The sequence below is a fragment of the Sporisorium graminicola genome, chromosome SGRAM_6 (assembly GCF_005498985.1).
Source record: "Sporisorium graminicola strain CBS 10092 chromosome SGRAM_6, whole genome shotgun sequence".
Lineage (NCBI taxonomy): Eukaryota > Fungi > Basidiomycota > Ustilaginomycetes > Ustilaginales > Ustilaginaceae > Sporisorium > Sporisorium graminicola.
Window position 1 is genome coordinate 494,816 of NC_043736.1, and position 23,203 is coordinate 518,018.

Below are 23,203 nucleotides of genomic sequence, written 5' to 3' on the forward strand. Positions count from 1 at the left end.
GCTTCCTCGCTTCGCTTCCCTGCGCTGCTCTCTTGCTCTGCTGTGCTTTGCATTCACTCCTTTCGGCGTCGGTACCTCTCTCATAAAATCGAACAGGGCAAGAGTGGAAATCAGTGTTGTGAGCGCGCCACGCGCACGTTGCCGATACATCACGTGCCGCATGCCCTAAATTTTATTTGCCTTCACCACAAGACAAAACTTGAGCCTCAAGACCGCACTTGGCCTTATAGCTACATATTCGAATACTAGTTGCAGAACTCCGGACACAAGATGGAAGCAGTGCATGGCAGAATGTGCACATGCAGCTAACAGACTAAGGGACCGCGGAGTCCTCTTTCTACTGTCTCGATTTTGTGCGCCGCATTTTGAGCATCGTTTTCTTGTGGCAAGGCTGTGCGCAGCTGAGGTGCAATCGTGAATGTGGAGGAATATGCCTAATTTTGACAGCTTTGAGCAGCTCAGTCAATTATCCGTGCGTTCTTCGTTATCAGACATGACACTGCCATCGACTTCCTAGCTTCTATCATGACAGTCTCCTTGACAGATTGCTAGCTACCTCTACGACTGTGATCATCTGTTGCTCTCGACTTCCATCCTGCCCAACCCATGTCTGATGGCGTCGGTGCGAACGTAAGAGCCATGGAGGACAACAGCCTAACCCAAAGTGGCGAGCCGAATGCGCCGTTGCCGCAACAGCACGACTCGCCAGCTTCGCTAGCTGCCTTAACATCGCACGAATCCAATACTGCATCGAGCAAGGATCCCACGTCACAACCACACACGCTACTATGGTCCAAATCCAAGGTCTACGTCCATCCCTCGCCGTACGCAAAGCACAACGTACCCGGCTACCTCGCGCTCAGCAGAGCCGGTTCCGCCAAGCCCGGTGCCAAGGTTCTCCTCTCGTTTCTTCCTGAAAGCTTGGTGGAGCAACGTCAGGAGCTCGAGAAGTTTGTGCGCATTGAATATACCACCTCCGCCAAAGCTGGAGACGATTCCCAACTCGAACCACGCAGGAGCCTCGACGCCATAGAGGACGACGAAGACGACGATCAAGAGTCCATGCTCATTGCCGAGCCTCCCACTTCCTCCACATACGCCTTTTCGCTGCCGCTCTCCAGCATCTACAGCTTCACCATCAAGACGCCCACCATAAGCTCGTGGTACGGCACTGTCACTATCAGTCAGGTCGGCGGTGTAGCCATGCCAACGCTTCATTTCCACGACGACGAAAGCAAGAGCACTGTCCTCTCAATGCATAAGGCGAAACAGTCCGCTTCGGCCCATGCTGCTGCTGCTGCTACCGCACAGACCAACGCAGACGTACCAAGCTCATCCTCGTGGTCGGCCGCCTCATCCAATCGTATCTCGCTCCGTCCGTCGTCGCCATCTCCAACCTGGGGTGGAGATGAACTGGTTCAACAGCTGCGCAAGTTCGCCAACATCCATCGCAGCGCCATCGATCCCAATCTCTTCCTCGTCAATCCATCCCGCGTCGATCTCGAGACCCACAGTACCCCACTTTTCGACGACGATGCCATCGACATGCCCAACCCCAACCCGGCAAACGCCGCTTGGAGCCAGGACCTCTCGGACAATGCCTATTTCATGAGCCCTCTCCATCAATCCCTGCCTGGAAACGGCCATTCGCGCCGCAACAACGAGCTTGCTATGGACAATCTGACCGTCTGGGCCAAGAGCGCGCGCATGTCGGTTCTCTCGTCGTTTGCCAACTTCACACAGCAGGCTCGCCACGCATCACACGCCGTGCTTTCGCATCCGCTCGCCAAGCCGTACGTCCCGCATCTTCCTGGACCTGTGCAGTCGTTTGCTCACGCAGGGCCCGTCCCACTTGGTCCCAACGAGGGAGAGTGGGAGTGGCGCACCTCGAGCATTGCCAACAAGAGCGGTACGGGCGAATACTACGACAGTGCCAGAGTCTATCTAGCTCGTTGGGCGCGCCTTGTCGCTGAAGAAGGAGAACGCAATCGGCGCAAAGAGGAACGGCTAGGTACAGGCATCGCTGGGGCTTCTGGTGCTGCGGCCACAGATGAACACGGACGACCCTCTAGCGCATCTGGAAATCGTACCGAGGGGAGCGAGTTGGGCGCGTTCGAGCTGCTCGAAAAGATCTACGACCTGCCGCGCCCCACCTCTGAACGCGAGGCTCGATCTGCAGATCTCAACCTCGACCCGGTAGCATCGCCCACAGGTCTCGATGTTCAAGAGTGGCGCTCCCTGTTCGACAGCGAAACCGGTCGGTCACTGCATTCGATGAGCGAGATTCGGCACCGCGTGTTTGTCAATGGCCTCACCAATGAAGCGAGGAAGCACGCATGGCCCTTTTTGCTCGATGCTGTTCCGTTGGAAGGCACGTACGAAACGAGAGTGGCGGTGTGGGAGCAGCGAGAGGTCGAGTATCATACCTACAAAGCACAATGGCAGACCGACGAGCAGCTGCTGGCTTCAGACGAGTTTCGCGAGCAGCAGCATCGCGTTCGTGTCGACTGCCTACGCACCGATCGAACCCAGCCGCTTTTCGCACGCGCTGCAGATTTCACAGCGAATCCAGACGCCGATCCAATGCAGGATCCCAACCCGCACACTGCCAGGCTGGGCGACATTCTGCTCACCTACGGTGTGTGGGAAGCGGATCAAGCGCGCACCGCATCCTCAGAAGCAGATGCGACGGCGACTGGGGCAGGGTTGCTGGCGGGTTACGTGCAAGGCATGTCAGACCTCTGCTCGCCGCTCTACATCATGTGCCAAGGCGACGAAGTACGCACATTCTGGTGTTTTGTTGGCCTCATGGAACGCACCAAGTCCAACTTTTACCGCGATCAATCCGGGATGAAGACGCAACTCGTGCTCCTGCAAAAGCTCATCTCCATCATGGGTCCCGCACTGTACACGCATCTGGAACGCACCGACTCGCTCAACCTGTTTTTCTGCTTCCGCTGGCTGCTCGTGCGCTTCAAGCGCGAATTCACTTTCGACGAGACGCTCGCACTCTGGGAGGCATGCTGGGCCGCCGAACCGCATCGCACAGGTGCGGTAGAGGGAGAGTGGGGCCTGAGTGCAAGCTTCCACCTCTTCTGCGCGCTCGCGCTGCTCGAGCTGCACCGCGACTACCTCATCCGCTACCTGCAGCACTTTGACGAGATCTTGCAGTACTTCAACTCGCTCACGGGTGAATTCAACGCCAATGCGGTCATCAACAAGGCCGAAGTGCTGGCGAAGAGTTTTGCAGAGATCGTTTCGCACAGCCGAAGCCAGGGCGGCAAAAGAGAGGCGCCAGAGGAGGAGGGCAAGGGGAAGGAACAGGAGCAGAGAGACTTCTTGCACATCTTGTCGTCCGACGAGCTGCGGTTCTTGCTCTAGTCCCGCAGGCACTCTACACTGCCACCCATTAAAAAAGACCTTGATTTACACCTGCAATTTACAGTACAGAGGTAACAACAGCCCGTAAAAGGAGAAAGCATCTACCGTCATGCCAGCTCAGCTTCCTGCGATACCAAAGGCCGAGCGCCCGTAATCTCGACCACCTGTTCTGTGCCCGGATAATCTGGCAGCTGCAAGTCGAGCTTGGCCTCCAGATCTTCTGACAAGAAGCGACCACCCAAAAAGTGTCGCCCGCCGAAATGGAGAGATCCCAACTTGGGTGCCGAGAGACTGATCAGCACCGACGGGGTGAATGCCTTGTTGACGTTGCCCTTTTCGACGTCCCACGAGCTGGGGATATCGACCGACACGATGGGAGGCATTTTTTTCCTCGCCTCAAACTCGATGCGCGACTCGTATTTGAGGATCTCGAGTGGCACTTTGAACGGCTCCCTCACTTCACCTTTGAACGAGAACCCGAAGACGCTGTCCAACACAACATCGGCCTCCTCAAGTGCATCCTCGAACTCGTCCTGGTGTACAAAGGGCAGCCCCAAGTTCTGCAGCTGCACCTTCAAACGTGGGAACAGATCCGTCTTTCCTTGCTTGGGGTACCAGATCGAGGGCTCATATCCGAAGTGGTAGAGGTGGCGTGCAGCGACGAGGCCGTCGCCGCCCTGGTTTCCGGGCCCGCAAGCTACGAGCACGTTGGGGTATTTCGTTGGCGGATAGCACTCGAAGACGGCCTGTGCACACGAAAGCCCAGCGAGCTCCATGAGTTGGTCGATGGAAAAGCCACCCGCTGGCGACATGAGCTCTTCGTCGATTTTTTGCGCGGTCGCGGCATCGATGTATCGTAGGCGCAGGGGCGATGCTGGCGAAGAGGTGGATGCTTGTGCCGCTGTAGTTGAGGAAGACATGGTGGATGTGTGAAAAAGCGAGCGTTTCACGGGAAATGGCTGCTGCAGTTGGGTTGTCGGGGGTGGTGAGCGGCGCAAAGACACTTGAGGTTTAGCGATGCAAGGAGGAGAGATGCGATACCGAGTGGTCTGGGCTGCTAGAGGACGCCCGACACAGGTGAGACAGGTAAGGCCGGATATGTTGGCCGTCGCAGCAAGACCTTGAACCGCAATGGTTAAAGCTGATATGCGGCCGCTTTCGAAGTGCGGTACGTTGCAAGAAAAGCCTTTCAGCCGGAATCACTTGAATGACGGTGTTGACTCGATGGGTCTGAATAAGGCGCCAGAGCTAGATCGTGATCTTGCGCGAGTCGATGGGAAAGAAGATCAAGCTGAATGAAGTTGGAAGAGCTACTGTGGTCTCTCGCAGCTGACGGCGACGAATCGCAAAACCCGAGAAGCAGATGACACTGGTGACGACGAAGTAGGAAGATGGTGAGATGGAGTCAAGACAACAGACGACAGCCGGAAACCACTTGGCTGCAGCACGACGAGGCTGAGCGACAAGGACTATGCGAGCGGTTTGCACTCGTTTCGGCGGTACATGCTGCCCGCAGGCAGAGCTCCAGAGCGAAAGCAGAGTCGACCAGAGCAGAGCAAAGAGCAAAGCAAAAGCCGACCTTTGAAGGTCTGTGTTCCCGCGCTCTCTCCCTGGCTCTCTCCCTCTCTCTCGAGTTGGGTGGCGACAGGCACAATCCCAGTCAAATGTTGTTCGAAATCAATTTCGTTGAGGAAAAGCCGAAATTTCGCGGAGGGAAGAAAGATTTTTTCCCCACTGCGCTACGCTGCGTCGCGTCAGTCTACGTGTTTCTCGGCCTCGAGAATTGGAAGAGACCCCAGGGTTCTCTGGCTTTTCAGGGTGCAACACGCGTGCGCATTACTCCGCTTCTGGTGACGGCAGAGAAGTTGTACGGAAAAAGAGTAAAAAAAGCGTCGAAGCTCAACGCACGATTTCGGTCCGCAATGCTCTCCCTCTCGCTCGTTCACTCGCCCGCTGCGCCCTTGTGCATTTACCGATGAGAGAGCGAGATTCAGATAGCGCACACATGCTGCGAGCCGCTTTACCACAAAAAGCTTCTCCCGCTTTCCGATGCAAGTCGACGACCAGACGTCCACCGCCCGGCTTACCCGGTACGGTAGATCACCTGGACTTCTCGAAGCTGTCCTTCTGGGTTAGTCATCGCAATTGTACTTCTAGAAACCGCCCCTTCGGGTCACTCGTCGCAAATGTGTCTCGAGACGAACGGAAGCTTGGGCTCTTTCGTGTATTCGAGCTTGGGTGTGCGCTCCGTGCTTTCCGCCTACCCACGAGTCACATTCTTTCTGCCGCTGCTGTCGGGTGGTAGCCTGGTCGTGTTTCGGCCAAGCATGGCGACTCAACGCCTGGCCATGTCCACCATTCCGTTCAATTCCATCAAGTTGCAAACGACACACTCTATAGAATCACTGTTGCAAAGGCAGATGCGATCTCGGTTTGCCCACGCAGAGTGTTATCCTATTGACATTGCATCACGAAGCACTACCAGCTAAAATAAGGTGATGACGATCAGGCCGTATGGTAGCTTAGAGTGCCTCAACCTCCATCAGTTCGCCAAGGCTAGCCGCTCCATTGGCGGTGTGAGAAACGCTGCTCTTCTCCCCTTTGGCAACGCCATTCCAAACGTACAGCAGCGAGTACAAGTTCTCGTCGCTCACGCGCTTGACATTGGCTCGAAGCTCGTTGAGCGCCACCTGAACCGCCCTCAACACGGGCGCATACACGGTGGACGCCTTGGCCTTGATCTCGGCTCCCCTCACCGAAAAGATGGCCGCGATCCAACGCAGGTGGAACTCGACGTGCGGACTTCCACTGCTAGGCTGCAGACGCTCGGCAATCAGGCGCAGCACCGTTGGCAGATGTAGCAGAGGCAGCTGCTGCGAGACCAGCATGATATCCGCTGCCGAGGTTCGCTCGTACACCTCGGCCATCAGCGGCTTCTCTCCCAACCGGCACGCTCCCACCACCGCCAATAGATGCTCGCCGCGCGCCGAAGCTTCGCGCACCGCCTGGGGCGTCAGATCCATGTCCAGATCCAGCGGGTCGAAGGCGGCCTGCTCGTCGAGACTGTAGATGAGCAGACCGGACGTGGACGCAGCCGCCCACGATCGACCTGTGGGCGCAAAGCGCACGCACTTGGCTCGCGAGATGGCGCGCGTCGTCCGCTTGGTCGCATCGCCGCGCTGAGCTCCTGGCAGCGACTGATCGACTCGCTCCGTCGGCAGCAGATCGGCTTCGTCTTCGCGATCGTCCACTAGGTCGATCGCACCGGCGGCTGTGACACGTCGGCTGTCGAGCTTGTCCTGCGTTCCGTCGAGCGCCAAGTTCTTGGTGAGTTCCCATCGCTTGAGCAGCACACGCTCTCTGACGTCGTAGAGGCAAACGTAGTTGGCGTTGCCACCTGCGAGAATGCACGCGCCGTCGGCGCTGTACGTGACGGTGGTGAAGCAGGCTCCACTTGCCGTGTTGCGACGTGCGATCTTGTCGTTAACTTTGCGTCCACCTGCAATGTCGCGACGGCACTCGACCACGCCTGTCTGCTTGCCTTCGAGCGGATCAAAGAATGCCAGGTACCCATCCAGCGTGGAAGCGCAGATCTCTCGTCCGTCCGGTCGGAAGCCTACCGCCAAGCCGTCCGCATTCAGTGTGAACGTCTCGACACACTGCGTGGTTCGGAACACCTCCCACGTGCGCACGGTCTTGTCCCAGCTGACACTGGCAAGTACGCCGCTGCCATCCGGGCTGAACGACAGGCCGGAAACAGGCCCTTCATGACCCGAGAGAATATCGAGCAGCTTTCCCGTCTGCACGCTCCACATGTAGATCTCAAATGTGTCGGCACTGCCCGCGCACACCACTTCGCCTGAGGGGTCGACGGCAAGACTGACAAACTGCACGGGCTCAGGACTCGTCAACGTGCGGAAGTTGCGGTATCGTACCAGGTCGTATGCTCGCACGGTGCCGTCCAAGCTGGCGCTGAACAGCACCTGACCTTGTTTGGCAAATTCGATGCAAGAGACCGACGCCGAGTGCTCGGAAAACGTGGCGGTGCAGAAGCCGCTCGCGGTGTTCCAAAGCTTGATCTTGCCATCGTCGCCTCCCGTGGCTGCGACGGCGCCGTCCGAGGCGAAGCCGACCGTGTTCATGTCGTAATAGTGCCCTTGCTGCTTGAGGATGTACGACTCGCTGGCCCACTCCCACACGAGCAGCTGACCGAGACGGTGTGCGCCAAAGGCAAGCCACTCGCCGCTAGCGTTGATGGCGACGCTCGTGATCTTTTCCTGGCTGATGCTGAGGGTGTGGATTGGATTGAAGTCGGGCATCTCCCACAGACCAAAAATGCCATTGGAGAAGCCAACGACGAGGAGCGAACCTTGTTGGTGGAAGCTGGCACAGACCGTCTTGGCGCCAGTTTGCATGAAATAGTGCTTGCTGGCCACGCCCCAACGAGTGAGTCCGACGGCGTTGTCAGCCTGCTTAGACGAGCTGCCGCCCTTGACGCCTTCAGTGGGCTGCCACGTGTCTTCGTCATCTTCGCGCATGTCGGTATCCTCGTCGTTTTCATCGCTGTGCTTGCCCTGCCATGCGAAGCACGCCCCGTCGCGAGAGACAGTATAGATGGTCTTTTCGTCTTTCGAAAAGTAGGCGCCGATGACGGCGTCACGGTGACCCGTGAACGTCTTGGGACGGAAACCTTCGATCTGGTCCAACGAGTACAAGCGGGCCGTCATGTCCTTGGAGGTAGTGAGGAAGAATCTGCAGTGTTGCAAAGGCAAGAGGTGTGGCAGCGTGTCAGTTGAAACATGCTCGTCGCAAAAGAGCGCCCGCGAGGGATCTACGAAACGGTCTCCAGCTTCCAAATCTCCTTATTGGCTCCTCAGACATGTGCGAAGTTCTCCGCTATTGATCAGCGGACTCATTAAATCAGTTTAGTTTTTTGGAAGCATCCTTGGAATAGGCCGTTTGTAGGGCTAGATGGAAGCAAGGGAGACCGTAGAGTAATTTTCATGTCGGAGTAAACGTACCTGCTGTTCTTGGTCCAACGGATGCTGAGCACATCGTCAAAGTGCCCCGTGTAAGTGCGGTGGAGGATGAAGGGTGCAAATTCGCGCGCAAGGTGCGAGGGCGTCTTCCAGACCTTAATTTGGTTGCCGTATGTGACCGCAAGAAACTTGCCATCATTGGAGAACTGAGCATCGCGAAGAGGCTGCTTGAAGTTCATCTGTGCCAGCAACGACCTTCGGAGCGTGTTGATCAAAAGGGCACGCCCATCTTCGTCGGCTACGAGCACGATGGCCTGGTTGGCGGGCGAAAGAGCGATCCTGGCGATGGGCTTCCTCGTCTCGAAGGGCAGTGTCGTCGATGTGTTGCGTACGAGGTTGAAGATGGATAGGCGGTTACCTACGGGCGAGTAAATTGAATCGCCATCTGCGGAGAAGACGACATTGCCACCTTGGTAGACGGTGCCGCACAAGTTGGAAAACTTGAACGACGACTTCATCGCGTTGAATTGTGAGACGGCGCGCAGTGGCTCTAGAGGTGCTCTACAGCGCCTGAACCGTGGCTGTCGTAGAGCTCTTAGAGATGCGGCACTACTTTGGAGGGCTAAAACCAAAAGATGCTCGGGGGTATAAGTTATGGTGGAAGGTGAGAAGAACTGTGAACAGCGCTGGAGTTTCCCCCCTTTGAGCAGCGCTTGAATCGGAGAAGAAGAAGGAAGAAAAAAATCTAGTCCGCCGAGGCAAAAGAAAAATGAAGTCCGGCTTCCGAAGTTTATTTCAACGATGGATCGGGGACAGCCGAACAGAGAAGGGTCTCGAAGGAGCGCACGCACGGATCCACGCATTTCGACTGAGGGAAATGCATTGAACCCGCAACCATCATCGATACTCTCTGCAGCGTCCGCATCTACTCATACGGTAAACTGCAGCACCACGGTGACAACGCAAGGAGACGTGGGTATCAGTAGGCCGAAGCAGCAACGCTCTGACGCTGTTCCGCAACCAAGCGGATGCCTGTATGTGCACTCATTCGGACCTTCAGGCAAAGCATCGAAAGAATAAAGACCGGCAGGCTGCCTGCTAAATCATCCTACTCGGAGGCGACGACCGAGCACGAGCATCAGCTTCGCAATCTGCCTGAACATACTGCAGTCGAACAAGAGGTGAGGAGAGTAGTAGAGGAGGAATTGAAACAGCAGCCATGTCAACACAGCGATCTGGAAGCCAGCAGGATGCCATCGCTAGCTTGCGGTCGGTTTTGCAGAGCTCCGGGGGCTCTGTTCCTGACGAAGATATGCTAGCCACTCTGCTAGAAGTGGAAGGCTGGGACGTCATTCGCGCTGCACGCCTTGTCGAAGAAGATACCACCGCCGAGCGCAGAAGAAGCGGTGCAGACGACGAGACCATCGCGAGATCCTTTGCGCAGGATCCACAAATTCGTGGCTCGATGGATTTTGATCAATCCGACCGATCCGTGACGTACGACGCTTCAAGACGACCCTTGAACCACGGCTCAGGTGCTCCAAGTGGCAGACCGGGAGGAGCAGGCTTACGGCCTTACTCCCGAGGTGCTGGCGACAACAGCGGCAATATAGGTGTAGCTCAGATGATCTGGACTGCCTTAACATTTCCGCTCTCGCTCGCTTCCAGCCTCCTGCTCTTCCTTGCCCGCATCTTCAGGATCCGAGCCCTGTTCCCTTCGCTGTTTAGTGGCAACAGCGGGACACGGAGTCTGGGTCGATCCGATCCTCAAACATGTGCCGAAAACTTTGTGCGAGAGCTCGAAGAACAGACGGCAGCAACGACATCGCGCTCGGTTGTGTCCACCCACGATGCAGGATCACGCGCACCTCCCCCAAAGAGGCTGCCCCCGTTTTTTGTCGGTGGCTACGCCGACGCGCTGCGTACGGCCAAGGAGCAGATCAAGATCCTCGCCATCGTTCTCGTCAGTCGCGAGCACGGGGACGTGGATCGCTTCAAGCAGAATACACTGACGGACAGCGATCTGGTGGAACTGCTCTCCAGAGACGATTTCGTCGTATGGGGCGGCGATGTGCGAGAACGCGAAGCCTATCAAGTTGCAACAACCCTTCAGGCCAGCACGTACCCGTTTGTCGCCTTTATTGCACTTCAGCCATCTCGTTCAGCGAACAGTGGATCGGGAGCGTCGGTATCGTCTTCTCCGCGCGCGGCGGTGCTCTCGAGGCTGGAAGGCTCACCGGCGTCGGCTACTTCTGCTGCCACCATTGCCTCGCACATCTCGGACGTGCTTCTGCCCAGGACACGCACGTATCTGGATCGCCTTCGAGCCGAGAAGCGTCGTCGTGAGATGGAACGCCAGCTCCGCGCAGAGCAGGACCGCGCTTATCAGGAAGCGAGCCGACGCGACGCCGAACGGATCGCACAACGAAGAGAGCAAGAGCGACTCAAGGCGTTGGAAGCGAAGAGGCTTCGGGAGGAGCTAGAACAGCAAGAGCAACTGCAACGCAAGCGGCAAGCATGGCAAAAGTGGGCTCTTGACCACCTCGTACCCGCGGAGCCTTCCTCGGCGAGCGGGTCTGTCCGGTTAAACTTCCGCCTGCCCAGCGGCAAGACGCTGACACGACGCTTCTCTCCCGCCGATACGGTTGCGGCCGTATATGCTTTTGTCGAGGCGTCCGCCATATCGACGGAAGGTGTTGGTGCTGCCAATACAAGTCTGAGTCAAAAGCCCGAGGGATACGAGCACGAGTACCGCTTCAGTCTGTTCACAGGCTACCCGAGGAAACGCATCGAATTTTCAGAGGCGGCACGCCAGCAATTGCAAGACGTGGAAGCGCTGGCAAAAGGGGCAAGCCTGATTGTCGAGGGATCCGTCATGGGTGACGAGCCAGCTGCGACGGATGACGAGACGGATGAAGACGACGACGACAAAGATGAGGACCATGGTGGTTCCAGTTTCAGCAAGTCGCCGTAGATGCGGGGGGCGAGAAATTCTATCATCGTTTTCAGCATACACACGGAGCTTGGACCCGTATTGATACCAAGCAGCAAATGCAGCATCCCGTGAAGACGGGTGTGACTCTCGAACTTCCTTGCGTGACAAGGAGGCGGTGAGGTTCGTCTTGTTAATTGTAGCCAGATGTTAGGTAGTTGACAGCAGACAAAAACGAAGAAAAGCCCTAGCTGCAACGTACGCCGAGTGCGATCGTGGATTGCATGTCGAGACGTGTTCACGCATCAAAGGGCAAACGAAAGGCGCATCTCCCTCTCTTCCATCCATTTAGTGGTAAGGACTGCGAAGCCCGAGCAAAGCGCCCATTTGTTTGCAGCGGAACCGTTGTGTCAACTCGGCATCCCCCCAGCCAATGGCCACCTTCGAGGAGGTCGGCGCCTCGAACGAACAAGATGCGGCTCCCCCATACGAGAAAACAAAAAGCTTCGGCCTCTGGTTGTGTCCAAGCGAACTTTTCCTGTGCGCCGTAAAGCTCGCTAAGAAGCCGAAACGCAGCTCTACGTAAGGCAGGGCGTCGAAATACCATACGCCGTGAACGGTGGGTCGCTCCTGGGAGCAAGAGGCTTGAGCTGTTCCCGTCCTTAGGCAGACCAATTCTTCGTTCTCAGATAGGCTGGCTCCGCCCTCTGTAGTCACGAACCCCTACATCACCGTTGTGCGAGTACAGATTTAGGAGCTCCGCCTGAAAAATGGTGTTTGCCGAGCCGAGGCCTTTGGCAAAGACGACGATAATGACAAGGCTCGCGTCGTAGCTGTCCTGGAAGAAAATTTTTCTCAGCAAGTGACTCTTGAAAAAAGAGCCTCTCACAGGGTCGACAGCGTTTTCCTTGCCTGGACCTTCTTCATGGTTAGACCACCCCTTTCTTGCATAGCGCTACCCAGTGCCCATGCTGATGATCGGAACTACTTGTTGAGCTGAAAGTTGAAAGCGGCACCCGTTCGCGACCGCAAAGATAATCGGGTAGGCGCGAACGGCATTTGGTCCAGCTTGGCAGGTCTTCGCCTATACGCAACGCCAAGGTCCGCCAACGAATCAGGACGGGGCACCGGCAACTGGGCCTGCCTGCACAGAAAACACATTATTTTCCACCTTGCATTTTGTCGAGTTGTGGCGTCAGGACCCAAGGGTCCAACGGAATCTGGTGGGAAAGCCACAGCGCGGGAATGGCCCTTGTTTCTATATTCGACACTGCAGATGTCCCGGTTCAGTTCTTCGTTGCCCGCGTGAAAGAAATGCGAAGGAACTGTGAATTAGGAGCGAGAAAAAATGGCTCCTAGCAAAATATTCAAGACGACCAACTCTGTCGAGTGTCGGAAGCTGACGGTACCGGCCTTGCATCTTCGGCATGTGATGAAGGTCGGTGTCTAAGGAGGTCAATTCTGACTTGATGAATTGGCGACGAAAGTCAGCTGACGGTCTCGCTGCGAAGCTAATCGACAGCCAAACCAGATCGGCAAACAAGCCTTGAATGACGAGTGACAACCCTTTCGAGACCCGTCGACCGGCAAGAGACTGAGAGCTCCAGACCAAGACCAAGACCGAGACCGAGACCGAGATCGAGGGATCGAGGTGTTCAACCGAAGCTGCTCTTCTGTGTTTGTTGCCAAGCGCAGGCCAAGGTGTGACCGTCTTTGATACGGAGGCGACACTGCGTTGTCGCTTGCTTCACTCCTGTCGCTCGCCGGGCCACATAGGCACGAGCGGACGGCGTGGGCCTAGTCGAGAATTGCAGCGCTGTTGTGCCTCCTCACTCGCTTTTCCCTTGCTACCCTTGAAACGGCTTCGGCAATGATGAGCATACACAAGCTGATCGTGCAGAGAGATCTGGTTGCAATCATGGTCAATCGAGTACCGACGTTCTTATGGTACACCGTACGCAATCGCGACAAACATATGCAAGGTACTGTTTCGTGCAGCTGCTCTTGTGTTCTGACTCTTAATTCATTGCAAGAGGATGCGCGTTTGCAGATGAGAAGCCGAACGCCGACTCGCAGCAACTCATGTTCTGCTTAGGTTTAGGCACTGACGGGTGATATGCCGCGAAAGACACCCTAAGCGGTTTTTACTGTTGTGCCTAAAAACTATAAAAACAGGAATAATTAAAAAAAAAAATCGCGCAGAGACCAGCTTCGACGGAAAGGGTCGAGTGGAAGGGAAAAGAAAAACAAGGGTCCTCGACCCTGAAACACACCCTTCCCGCTGCCGGTGATGCTGTCGTCCACGTCCATTGTCTTCTGCGTATGCTGTGCATCTTACAGTTGCCTACACTTGCTGCTGTACACAAAATCCATCATCTTCTCTGTCTGATGACGTTGACCATCTTCTTTCCGAAAGTCATGCCAAACCGTTTTTGTCCATTGTTCACGTGCTTTCGTTTGCAATGCTACTTCTTGCGCCTCACCACTGCCTTTACAGGCTGCAACTCAATGAGTCGCCGAGACCAGCAGAGCCACGGCGTTTCGCTGAAGAAAAAAAAGGTTGGCCTTTCCGTCTTGAGCTTCAAGTGACGGCCGGATGATGAAGGAGCGAGTCTCGCTCGTGCCGAACTCATTCAAAGATGATTGAGGAGTGAGTTTGTTCCGGGCACTCGAGCGGACCGGCAGGGCGGTGAAAGGAGTCACAGCGTGTAGGACAGGAGAAGAACAGAGATCAATCAAGCGAGCAAAAGGCGGCGACAGACAGGACACCGCCAAAACGAAGGGGCCGCTCACCCCCTCGCTCTTGTGCGGTACGGAAAAGGAGGGAAAATAAAGGAGGGTCAATTTTTTTCCTCAAGGCGCACGACCAGAGCTGCTCGCAATGTCTCTCGCTGTCCTTCTCGCGTTTTCCTCAGTCGCCACTCGCCACTCGCCACTCGCCACTTGCCACTCGCCGTTTCGCCACTCGCCACTCGCCACTCGCCACTCGCCCTACACCTGGCACGAGCACACGCGCAACCAGCACGGGATGCCAAACCCTCTCTCTCTATCACCTCTGGGAGCGTGAATGTTGTCTCTCCCCCTCCCTTTCTCTGTGACGCACTCACTGGTCCACCCTCGCCCTTTCAGTGATTTTCTCGCCGTTCATCCAACCGTCCACCCGCGCCCGCCCGTCCGTCCGCCCTGTCGTATTTTTGTTTGGTTGATTTTGCGGCGGCGTTTTTGCCAATGACCTTTGCACCCGCATACCGCGACATCCTCAGCGTTGAGAGCGCAACTTCCTGTATCTGCAAAGCTCTGGAATTCCCTGTCTTTCCAGCTTGTCGCCCTCGAGTAGCCCGTAAACGCAGTCGCAAGCCGTCCCTGTCTATCCGTCTGTTCTGTCTGTCCCCATCTTGGCTCTCATTCGCTGTCCGTCGTCTCCACCATCACCCCTCCTCTCAACGCGCCCCCTCGTCGTCATCTTGACCCTCTGACGTACGTGCTTTGACTCGACCCCTCCGGTAATTGGTGAGGATCCGCAAAGCTTTGGTGCACTTTGGTCATCTTCTTTCGAACCGACGATCCACTCCAGGCTGCGCTCCCCACCTATCCTCCGTGTTCTGTTTTTAGGCCGACAACACCGACAAGCTGCAGCGCCATATCAGCATTTGTTCCATTCAGCAGCTCCATCAGCAGCCGCCATCCAGCGTTTTTCAGCCTCTTCACAACTAGCTACGTCCGCCGCTTGCTCGAACACAAACAGCCCGGTTACTCTTGTGCAAAGTCTCGCCGCGACACTGCTAGCTGTTCGCCTTCTTCATCAGCTCAGTAGACGGCGTTCACTTCAAGCTGTTTGTTAAGTGCCTCCTTCCACGCCACGCACTTCGCCGCCAGCACTTCTCTCGTCTCCCGCGTTTCTCCACTTCGCGCATCTTTGGCAGGGACATTCTGGCCTCGAAGCAGTTTGTCCTCTCTGTCTCGAAGGTTTCTTACTCTGTAGGAGCCCAAGGTATCCATGCTGTTTGCATCTCGCACCCGATTCGTTCACTCGCCCACAAGATCCAACAGCACCGCGGCCTTCTTATTCGTCTTGCTAGTGCCGGCTGACTCACAACCACGCAGCACTTGCGTTTGTGTCACTCTTCCATAGTCATGCAAGGTCAAAATTGGTCCGGTTCGGGCACCGACCCACCGCAAGGCTTCAACCCACCATTCTTCAACAATGATGGCTCTATGAACCAGCAAGCCATGCAGTCCATGTTTCAAAGCAACGCACCCAACGACATGACCACCCAGCATTTCTCCGGCTTTGAGCCTGCTTCCCCCGCCAACTTTCCCCACTCGTCCCAGATGATGATGCCACAGCACTCAGGCGTCGGTTTGCAAAATCGGCCCATGGACAGCGCCCCACCTCAGCGCTTCGGCCAGTCCATGGTGCCCGTTGGATTGGACCCCTCCGCGTCTGCCGCCGCCGCCGCCGCATACGGCCACCTTGGCTTCAACGGCTCCGTCTCGGCGACCGCGTCAAGGCGTCAACCGCAAAAGAACAACGACCAACAACAACAACCATCAGCTCAGCCGAACGACGACGCCTGGAACGGCATGTCCAACAGCATGGACACCTTCCTGCAGGGTGGTGCCGACGTCAACGGCAACATGTCGATGGCTGCGCCCTCCAACATGGATTTTCATAATAGCATGAACGGCTATGAACCCGACGGCCCCAGTTCCAACAGCAGCGAAGAGTCGGCGCAGGGCAAGCGCAGACGCATGACGTTCGGCGGCGCGCCCATTCATCCCATTCAGATGCAGGTCGGCAACAAGCCCATGCTCATGCACAACGACAGCACCAACAGCAGCGGCATCAGTGATGCACACAGCGTCGGGTCCGCGTCCATGGCGGCATTCGGCCAGGACGCACAACAGACTAATCCCGTACGTCCAACGTTCCGTCATCGTAGATCCCGCAGTGGCTCCGAAGCGACGGGACCACCCGCCTTTGGGCAGCGCTCCTTCAGCAGCACCGATTTCGGTCCTGGCGCTCAAGATCTGTATGGAAGCGGTCTCGGCTACCCACAGCCACCGTCCTTGTATCCTGCAGGCCAGCAGCAGCATTCGTTCGTCGGATCGCAGGCGCTGGCAGCCATGGGCGGCTATGCCGCCAGCCATCCGCCGGGTCTTGGCAGCTCCATCCTTCGCGGCGTCGACGTCAGCGCAAGTGGCTCTTCAGCGGCCACCGACTTTACCAAGCGCAAAGGCTGGACGGGACGCGTCGTCGAAGAATTGCTCGACTTTGTGCATGTGCTTGACCCCGAGGGCACCATTCTCTTTGCCAGCCCGAGCGTCCAAGGTCTCACGGGCTGGAGGAGTGAAGAGCTCAAGGGACGCAAGCTCACCGAGTTTGTACATCCTCAGGACGCCGCCTCGGTGGAGCGCGAGATCGACCGGATGCGTTCCAGCAAAGGCGAACTCTTGACCTACTACCGCTTCAAGACCAAACCCGAGACGACGCGTTCCGGCAAGAAGGGCGACAAGTCGTCCTCCAATGAGAACGAGTCGTCTGCGGGCGAAGAAAAGGACAAGAGCAACGAAAGGCGAAGCGAGGTCGAGCATGCCGAGGCCTTCACGCGCGATGGCGAATACATTGTCTTTGAGGCAACTGGTCATCCATACTTCCCACCCGAGCCGGTCGCCACTCCTGCCAACGCTCCTGGCAACGGCGCGAAGGGCGACGATGATGACGCCCAAGTCGAGGCTGGTAGCAGCAAGGGCAGGGGATCAGACGGCGAGGCGCAAAAGGGCACCATCAAGTCGGAGAGCATGGCGCCAAGTCTTTCCACCTCATCCAAAGCTGCGCATCCACTCAGTCAGGAACAGAGGTTGCAGACGCCCACCAGCGACACCGCCAGCACGTCGCGCACACAGCTGCAATGCTTCTTTTGCTCGGCACGGCCATATCCGAGCAAGAACACGAGCATGCTTGATTCGTTCTTGGAACTCAAGCTCGAGAATGAAAAGCTGCGACTCCTGATCGCCGACATGGACTTGACAGGTCCGGACAGCGAGCACGACCGCAATTCGTTAGCTGCTGCTTATCACCCTGACTTGCTCAAGCAGGAGCTTGAGAACGAAGCGATGGTAGGCGGATGGGCGCACCCGGTCAATCCCATGTTCGGCACTGCTGCCGTCGGACCGGATGGCCGTATCCTGCCAACGCAGATGGGCCAGCGACCCGGTCAAGCTTCGCGCCAGAATTCGATGGGATCGCACCCGACCAGTCCGCTTATGCGCACCAACAGCGCGCGAGACGAGGCACTGGCCGGCCTCGGCGTGTCTGCGGGCGACGAATCGGACGAAGAGGGTGCTGGCAACCACGGCAGCCTGAATGGTGCAGGCGCAGACGCGGCTGGCAGTGCGGCCGACGATGCACGACGCAAAAAGAAGCCAAAGCAGGACGATGGTGATCACGTCTGTACCGACTGTGGGCGTGTCGATTCGCCCGAATGGCGCAAAGGTCCATTGGGGCCCAAGACGCTGTGCAACGCGTGTGGTCTGCGATGGGCCAAAAAGATCAAGCGCAAGGGTGGCGATCCGAATGCTTCGGCGGGTGCCATCATGGTGCCCGGCGGCGCGATGCCACCTGCTGGTGGCGTGGGTGGGGCCATGAATGTCAGCATGGGCTCGCATGCGATGCCTCCTGGCTCTGCGATGCAGCACGGACATGCCCATTCGTTCAATCGAGCCAACAGCGGACAGCTCCAAGGCATTCAGATGGCCCCGCCCGGGTCTCTACCACCTGGTATCAACATGGCAGGCATGATCAACACGTCACCCAGCGGTTTTGCCAACCGCGGCTCTTTCGAAGAGATGCAGCAGCAGCAGCATCAGCAGAACAACGGCATGGACAATTTCGGCGGCGGCGGTGGTGGTGGTGGTCACACTTGAGACGATTCTCGATGCTCGTTTCGGACCATCCCCTCCCCTCCCCTTCTTTCTCTCTCTTTCATGGGTCTCTTTTTTACTTTCTCACTTTCTCTTTTTCCCTCTTTGGTTCTCTTCTTGGTCTTTCCTCGTCGGTCTCAAGTCAAACGACAGCTGTATTTCTCAAATAGGGTTATGATGTGATACACGGATACATGCTCTCGACCTCCCTGGTCACCGAGCCCAACCCTCTTGACGGAACGCAACCTAATTTCCCCTTTCCCAGTCCTCCTCACTCTATCTTGTACTCTACCCGATGAAACCAGTGCGGTTTTCCTCTCTTCGTGCTCTGCCAGATCGACTGAGCTGCTCGATCGAAAACCTCAATGTACTGACTCTGAAGCAAGGAGAGAAGGGGTATTGGCCTGATAGAGAGGCTAGACAGTGAGGAAGCTAGCTTCGTCAACGATTGAGCCGTACGACAGTCTGCGTGCTGCCTCTCTGTTGGTAGCTGGCCATTTGAATTCGGAACAAATCAAATTTGACGAAGATCTTGGAATACAGTCCTCTACTACAATGAGAAAAGCTTTTGAAATCCAGTACTGTGGGAGCCTGTTAATTTTGAGTTCAGAGCGCGTATATCTCAGACCAGAGCTGGGAAGTGAGCGTGGAGCGTCTCTGTTCGCCTTTTCTGTGGCTCAGTTCAAAATGGCGGAACCCCCTTTTTCGATCGCCTTGCGCAGTCGTGCAGCGTGCAGTTGCAGAACCTGCCAGAGCGAAATCGAAGGCGGTGGCTGAGCGCAGCGCGAACGACACCAGACTCGCTCACACGCAAAGCTAGCGTGCGTTTGAATTTGCCCCTCCCGGTGGACGCTCAGTGTGGATTTGCGAGTTGAGTTTCACTGCATTTGTCATGTCTCCGCAGTCTCGTTTCCACTTGCACCTTCCTCCATCACCACCACGTTGAACCCCGTTTCTTGTCTCTTTCGTTCCTTCCCCTCTTCCAACCAAACTACACCAACTTTCTCCTCTTCTGTCTCCTTCTTCTTCAAACAAGTCAGGTCCTGCTCCTGATTCACTGTCGATTGCAAACGTCTTATGAATATTCAAAACCTCTCCAGTTACGATCCCTTCGCCGATCTCGGCGACGAGTCAAAGCCAGACGCTACCTCCCAGGCTTCAAAGAAGCAGCAGCAGACGCAAAACTACGTTCACATCCGTATCCAGCAGCGAAACGGACGAAAGACCCTTACTACTCTTCAGGGACTGCCCAAAGGTATGTTCTCGACGACCGTCCCGCAATGAAGACACAGCAACGGCCGTGCCAGCTTCCGTCTGACTAAAGCGTTCTTACTGACCCTGTCCCGTTCTTACTGTTTCATTCTGCGTTACCCCTGCCCCTGCTCCGCGTCTCACCGACCAAATCATCGATCTTGATCGTCCTCTTCTGCTCCTCGGTGCCACGCACGCACGCCTCTTTTCCTACGCCACCGCCACGTATGCAGAGTATGACCAGAAGAAGCTGCTGAAGGCCTTCAAGAAGGAATTCGCATGCAACGGTACCATTGTTGACGACGAGGAGCTCGGACAGGTTATCCAGCTCCAGGGTGACCAGCGCCAGAAGGTCGCCACTTTCATCGTACAGGAGGGCATCACCCCCAAGACCGACGTCAAGGTGCACGGTTTCTAAAGCAACACCGCAGACTTGCGATCCGATTCCTCATTGTTGGCGCAGAGACCCATACGTAATGCCTCGCTACACATGCTCTCATTGACAGCAGCAGAATCTTGATCGCAACCGTCTCGCCCCGTTCGACTTCAATCTTCCGCCTCCGATCAACTGTGGCTTCCGCACCCTCGCCTACAATCTCAACATTTTCATTATTTCCTCTTCTTTCCCCCCTCGGCTGCAACCTGCGGCGAAGCATTTTTCCTCTTTGCCTCGACGCACTACCAATGGCTGGCCAAGACTCGACTGCCATGTCCGCTTTCTTCACCGAGGCGGGGCCTTCGCGTCTCTCGACAGCAATGGCCTCGTCATCTGTCAAGTGTGGTCGTCACATTCGACGTGTCCCCCTCCTCGATAAATCGAGACCTCTACCTTCTCCTTCCGACCAGTTGACCGATGGCGACGAAAAATTCAGCCGCGTTGATTCTGTCGAAGTTGGCCACGACTCGAGCAGTGACCATGTTTCCTCGGTCGGATTTGGCAGTGTTGCCTCGTCACCTTCGCATCGATACGTCCCCTTTTTCCTCCGCCCAATGGCATCAGAGATGGTACGCCCGCCAGAGGTCGTGCGACCTACACCGCCGGAATGGTGTCCATCTGTGATGCGTTGAAGTCAATGCAGTTTTCATTTCCCTTGCGCCATTTTGCTGTGTCTGTGTGTGTTTGTGTTTACAAAGTGTGAGTTTGAACCCGGCTTGTCATCGCACGCGAATATGGTGCACTCCGTTCTCAATCTACAAACTCATTGTCTGGGTCGAGTCTATGAATAGGGTGCCATTTTCTTTGCAAGACGATGGAAAGTTTTGAGGGTTACACAAGACGGGAAGCAGTGACTAAGCGAGGCGGCTGGGAACGATCTACTCCTTGATGCCGGGGCCGAGGTGGAAGGGGGCGTCGGTCTTCTCCCGGACCTCCTGGACGGTGACGCCCTCCTGGAGGTCGATGAGAGTGAGGCCGTTGTCGCCGACTCTGTCGACGTCAAACACACACAGGTCCGTGACGATTCTCGAGACACATCTGGATCCGGTCAAGGGCAGTTTGCAGTCGGCGACGATCTTGCTGCGGCCGTTCTTGTCGACGTGGTCCGAGACGACGACGACCTTGGTGTTGCTCGGGTTGGAGACGAGGTCCATGGCACCTCCGACGCCCGAGACCTTTTTGCCGGGGATCATGTAATTGGCGAGGTCGCCGTTGGCGCCGACCTGGAGTGCGCCGAGCATGGTGACGTTGATGTGGCCGCCGCGGATCATGCCGAACGACTCGCTCGAGTCGAAGGTCGAGGCGCCGGGCAGCAGCGTGACGGTCTCCTTGCCTGCGTTGACGATGTCTGCGTCCAACTCCGAGGTCTTGGGGTATGGGCCCATGCCGAGAATACCGTTTTCAGAGTGCAGCACGACGCTGACGCCTTCGGGCAGGTAGTTGGGCACGAGCGACGGCATGCCGACACCCAGGTTAATGTAATCGCCATCCTTGACTTCCTTGGCGGCGCGCTTGGCGATGCGGACACGACGTTCCTTGGCCGCCTGCTTGGCCGCATCCGCCGCATCGCCGCTCTTGGTCGCCTTGGGCGCGTCCGAGACCGTCTTGACCTCAATCTGCTTCTCGTGCTCCGACTTGACGATGCGGTCGACAAAGATCGCCGGCAGGTGGATCTCGTCCGGCTTGAGCGTTCCCGTGGGGACGATTTCTTCGGCCTCTACGATGGTGATTTTGGCGTTCTTTCCGAAGGGAGCGCTGAAGTTGTTGGCAGCATAGCGGAAGACGGCGTTACCTGCTTCGTCGACCTTCCACGCGTGGATGATGGCGACGTCGCCGTAGATGGATTCCTCGAGGATGTAGTTTCGCCCGTTGAACGAACGCTCCTCCTTGGGTTTTGCCATCTCGGCCGCCTCGAGCGGCTCCTTGCTGCCCTCTTCGCGTTGCTTGTAGCGCACCACAAGATCACCCGTCTGCACAGCGGTGCCATAGCCCGTGGGAGTGTAGAAAGCGGGAATACCAAACGCGCCCGCACGGCACTTCTCGACGAGCGTCCCCTGCGGCGTGAGCTGCAGCGACACCTGGCCCGTTAGGTACTGCGATTCAAAGTACTTGTTGCCGCCAATGAACGATGAAACCATCTTGCGGATCTGCTTCGACCTCAGCAGCTTGCCGAGGCCAAAATCACCTGTGCCCGCGTTGTTCGAGACGACGGTGAGGTCGTTAATGTGCGGGTGACGGCTGATTGCCTTGATGAGCGTCTCCGGTGTTCCGCACAGCCCAAAGCCTGCCGAAAGCAGTGTAGAACCGGCCTTGATGTCCTTGACCGCCTCATCGGCTGACGGATACACTTTGGACGACTGAATGTAGCGCGATGCGCTCGAGGCAAAAGTGCGCGTCGGCAGAGTGCTGGCGACAAAGGCCGAGCGACTCACGGCCGATGACCTGGCTCGAAGAGATGCGGTCAGCATTTTGTACGTGTGTGAGGTTGGAACAAAGGTACGAGGGGGAGGGTGTGGTATTGGAGAAGGAAGATCCCAAGAGCTGGGTTCGGGTATATGAACGGACAGAGAGGGATTCGTACTCGGGTGCGGACGGACTCTCCTGCGCTCTGCTGTGCTTGATGTTCTCGGGAACAGGTGTTTCTGACGTTATTAGCGTGCAATGTGGGGGTTTGGCTTCGGTTATTCGTTGTCACAAATCTTAGGCGCGAATCATGTCCGCGTATTCCGTCCGGTGGAGCCGCGCCTTTTTCGTTTACCAACAGCGAGCCGGAAGCAAGATTTGCCCCGCCATTTCTTCCACTCTTCGTCAGAAAGGTCCAGACTCGAGCCTCAATCCTCAACCCTCTACCAAGCTGCAGTGAAATCGGATGCAGCATCATCCTGAGGCATTGGCTACATTCTCCCATCTGCTCGGTATTGATTCATTGTGCGCTGTCAGGGTCGCAAAGAGAGCATCGACTGTGGCTTGAGGCGTCCTGACCCACCTCGAACGGGTCTGAGGCTGCATTGGAATGACAAACGCTCAGGCAGACACACATCTTCCAACCCGAGACTTCCCACATCTCAGTGAGCGATCACGCCGAGGATTTCTGGATCATAAAACACCATCGAGAGGAGGCTGAACGTAGAATGCTTGGTCGGCCGTTCATTCTGCCGAGTTTGCCCCGCAGCGGTCGACGCCCGACGGACGCTCTGACTCCGGAATAAAGTGTTTCCACTGCAAAAATTCAGGGTCCACTCTACGAACAGAGACAAGTACCGAGTCGTTCAACGTATGCCAAGCCTCACTTCTCAACAC

The 23,203-nt window shown here is 56.6% G+C and overlaps 7 protein-coding genes across 7 annotated transcripts; 4 read left to right on the plus strand and 3 right to left on the minus strand.

The window, feature by feature from the left end:
- Positions 1-2,583: 2,583 nt before the first annotated feature.
- On the plus strand, positions 2,584-3,381 carry EX895_005313 (uncharacterized protein; the record flags this gene model as incomplete). Its single annotated transcript, XM_029885906.1, has 1 exon — positions 2,584-3,381. One exon carries the CDS (start codon positions 2,584-2,586, stop codon positions 3,379-3,381), a length of 798 nt encoding a protein of 265 aa, XP_029737758.1.
- Positions 3,382-3,488: 107 nt separating this feature from the next.
- Positions 3,489-4,301, minus strand: EX895_005314 (uncharacterized protein; the record flags this gene model as incomplete). The annotated part of the gene is made up of 1 exon (XM_029885907.1): positions 3,489-4,301. The coding sequence occupies one exon, from the start codon at positions 4,299-4,301 to the stop codon at positions 3,489-3,491; it is 813 nt and encodes a 270-aa protein (XP_029737759.1).
- Positions 4,302-5,903: 1,602 nt separating this feature from the next.
- Positions 5,904-8,878, minus strand: EX895_005315 (uncharacterized protein; the record flags this gene model as incomplete). Its single annotated transcript, XM_029885908.1, has 2 exons — positions 5,904-8,133; positions 8,403-8,878. 2 exons carry the CDS (start codon positions 8,876-8,878, stop codon positions 5,904-5,906), a joined length of 2,706 nt encoding a protein of 901 aa, XP_029737760.1.
- Positions 8,879-9,579: 701 nt separating this feature from the next.
- Positions 9,580-11,334, plus strand: EX895_005316 (uncharacterized protein; the record flags this gene model as incomplete). Its single annotated transcript, XM_029885909.1, has 1 exon — positions 9,580-11,334. One exon carries the CDS (start codon positions 9,580-9,582, stop codon positions 11,332-11,334), a length of 1,755 nt encoding a protein of 584 aa, XP_029737761.1.
- Positions 11,335-15,426: 4,092 nt separating this feature from the next.
- Positions 15,427-18,219, plus strand: EX895_005317 (uncharacterized protein; the record flags this gene model as incomplete). The annotated part of the gene is made up of 1 exon (XM_029885910.1): positions 15,427-18,219. One exon carries the CDS (start codon positions 15,427-15,429, stop codon positions 18,217-18,219), a length of 2,793 nt encoding a protein of 930 aa, XP_029737762.1.
- A 1,074-nt stretch (positions 18,220-19,293) lies between these two features.
- On the plus strand, positions 19,294-19,885 carry EX895_005318 (uncharacterized protein; the record flags this gene model as incomplete). Its single annotated transcript, XM_029885911.1, has 2 exons — positions 19,294-19,471; positions 19,701-19,885. 2 exons carry the CDS (start codon positions 19,294-19,296, stop codon positions 19,883-19,885), a joined length of 363 nt encoding a protein of 120 aa, XP_029737763.1.
- Positions 19,886-20,781: 896 nt separating this feature from the next.
- Positions 20,782-22,371, minus strand: EX895_005319 (uncharacterized protein; the record flags this gene model as incomplete). Its single annotated transcript, XM_029885912.1, has 1 exon — positions 20,782-22,371. The coding sequence occupies one exon, from the start codon at positions 22,369-22,371 to the stop codon at positions 20,782-20,784; it is 1,590 nt and encodes a 529-aa protein (XP_029737764.1).
- Positions 22,372-23,203: the final 832 nt, after the last annotated feature.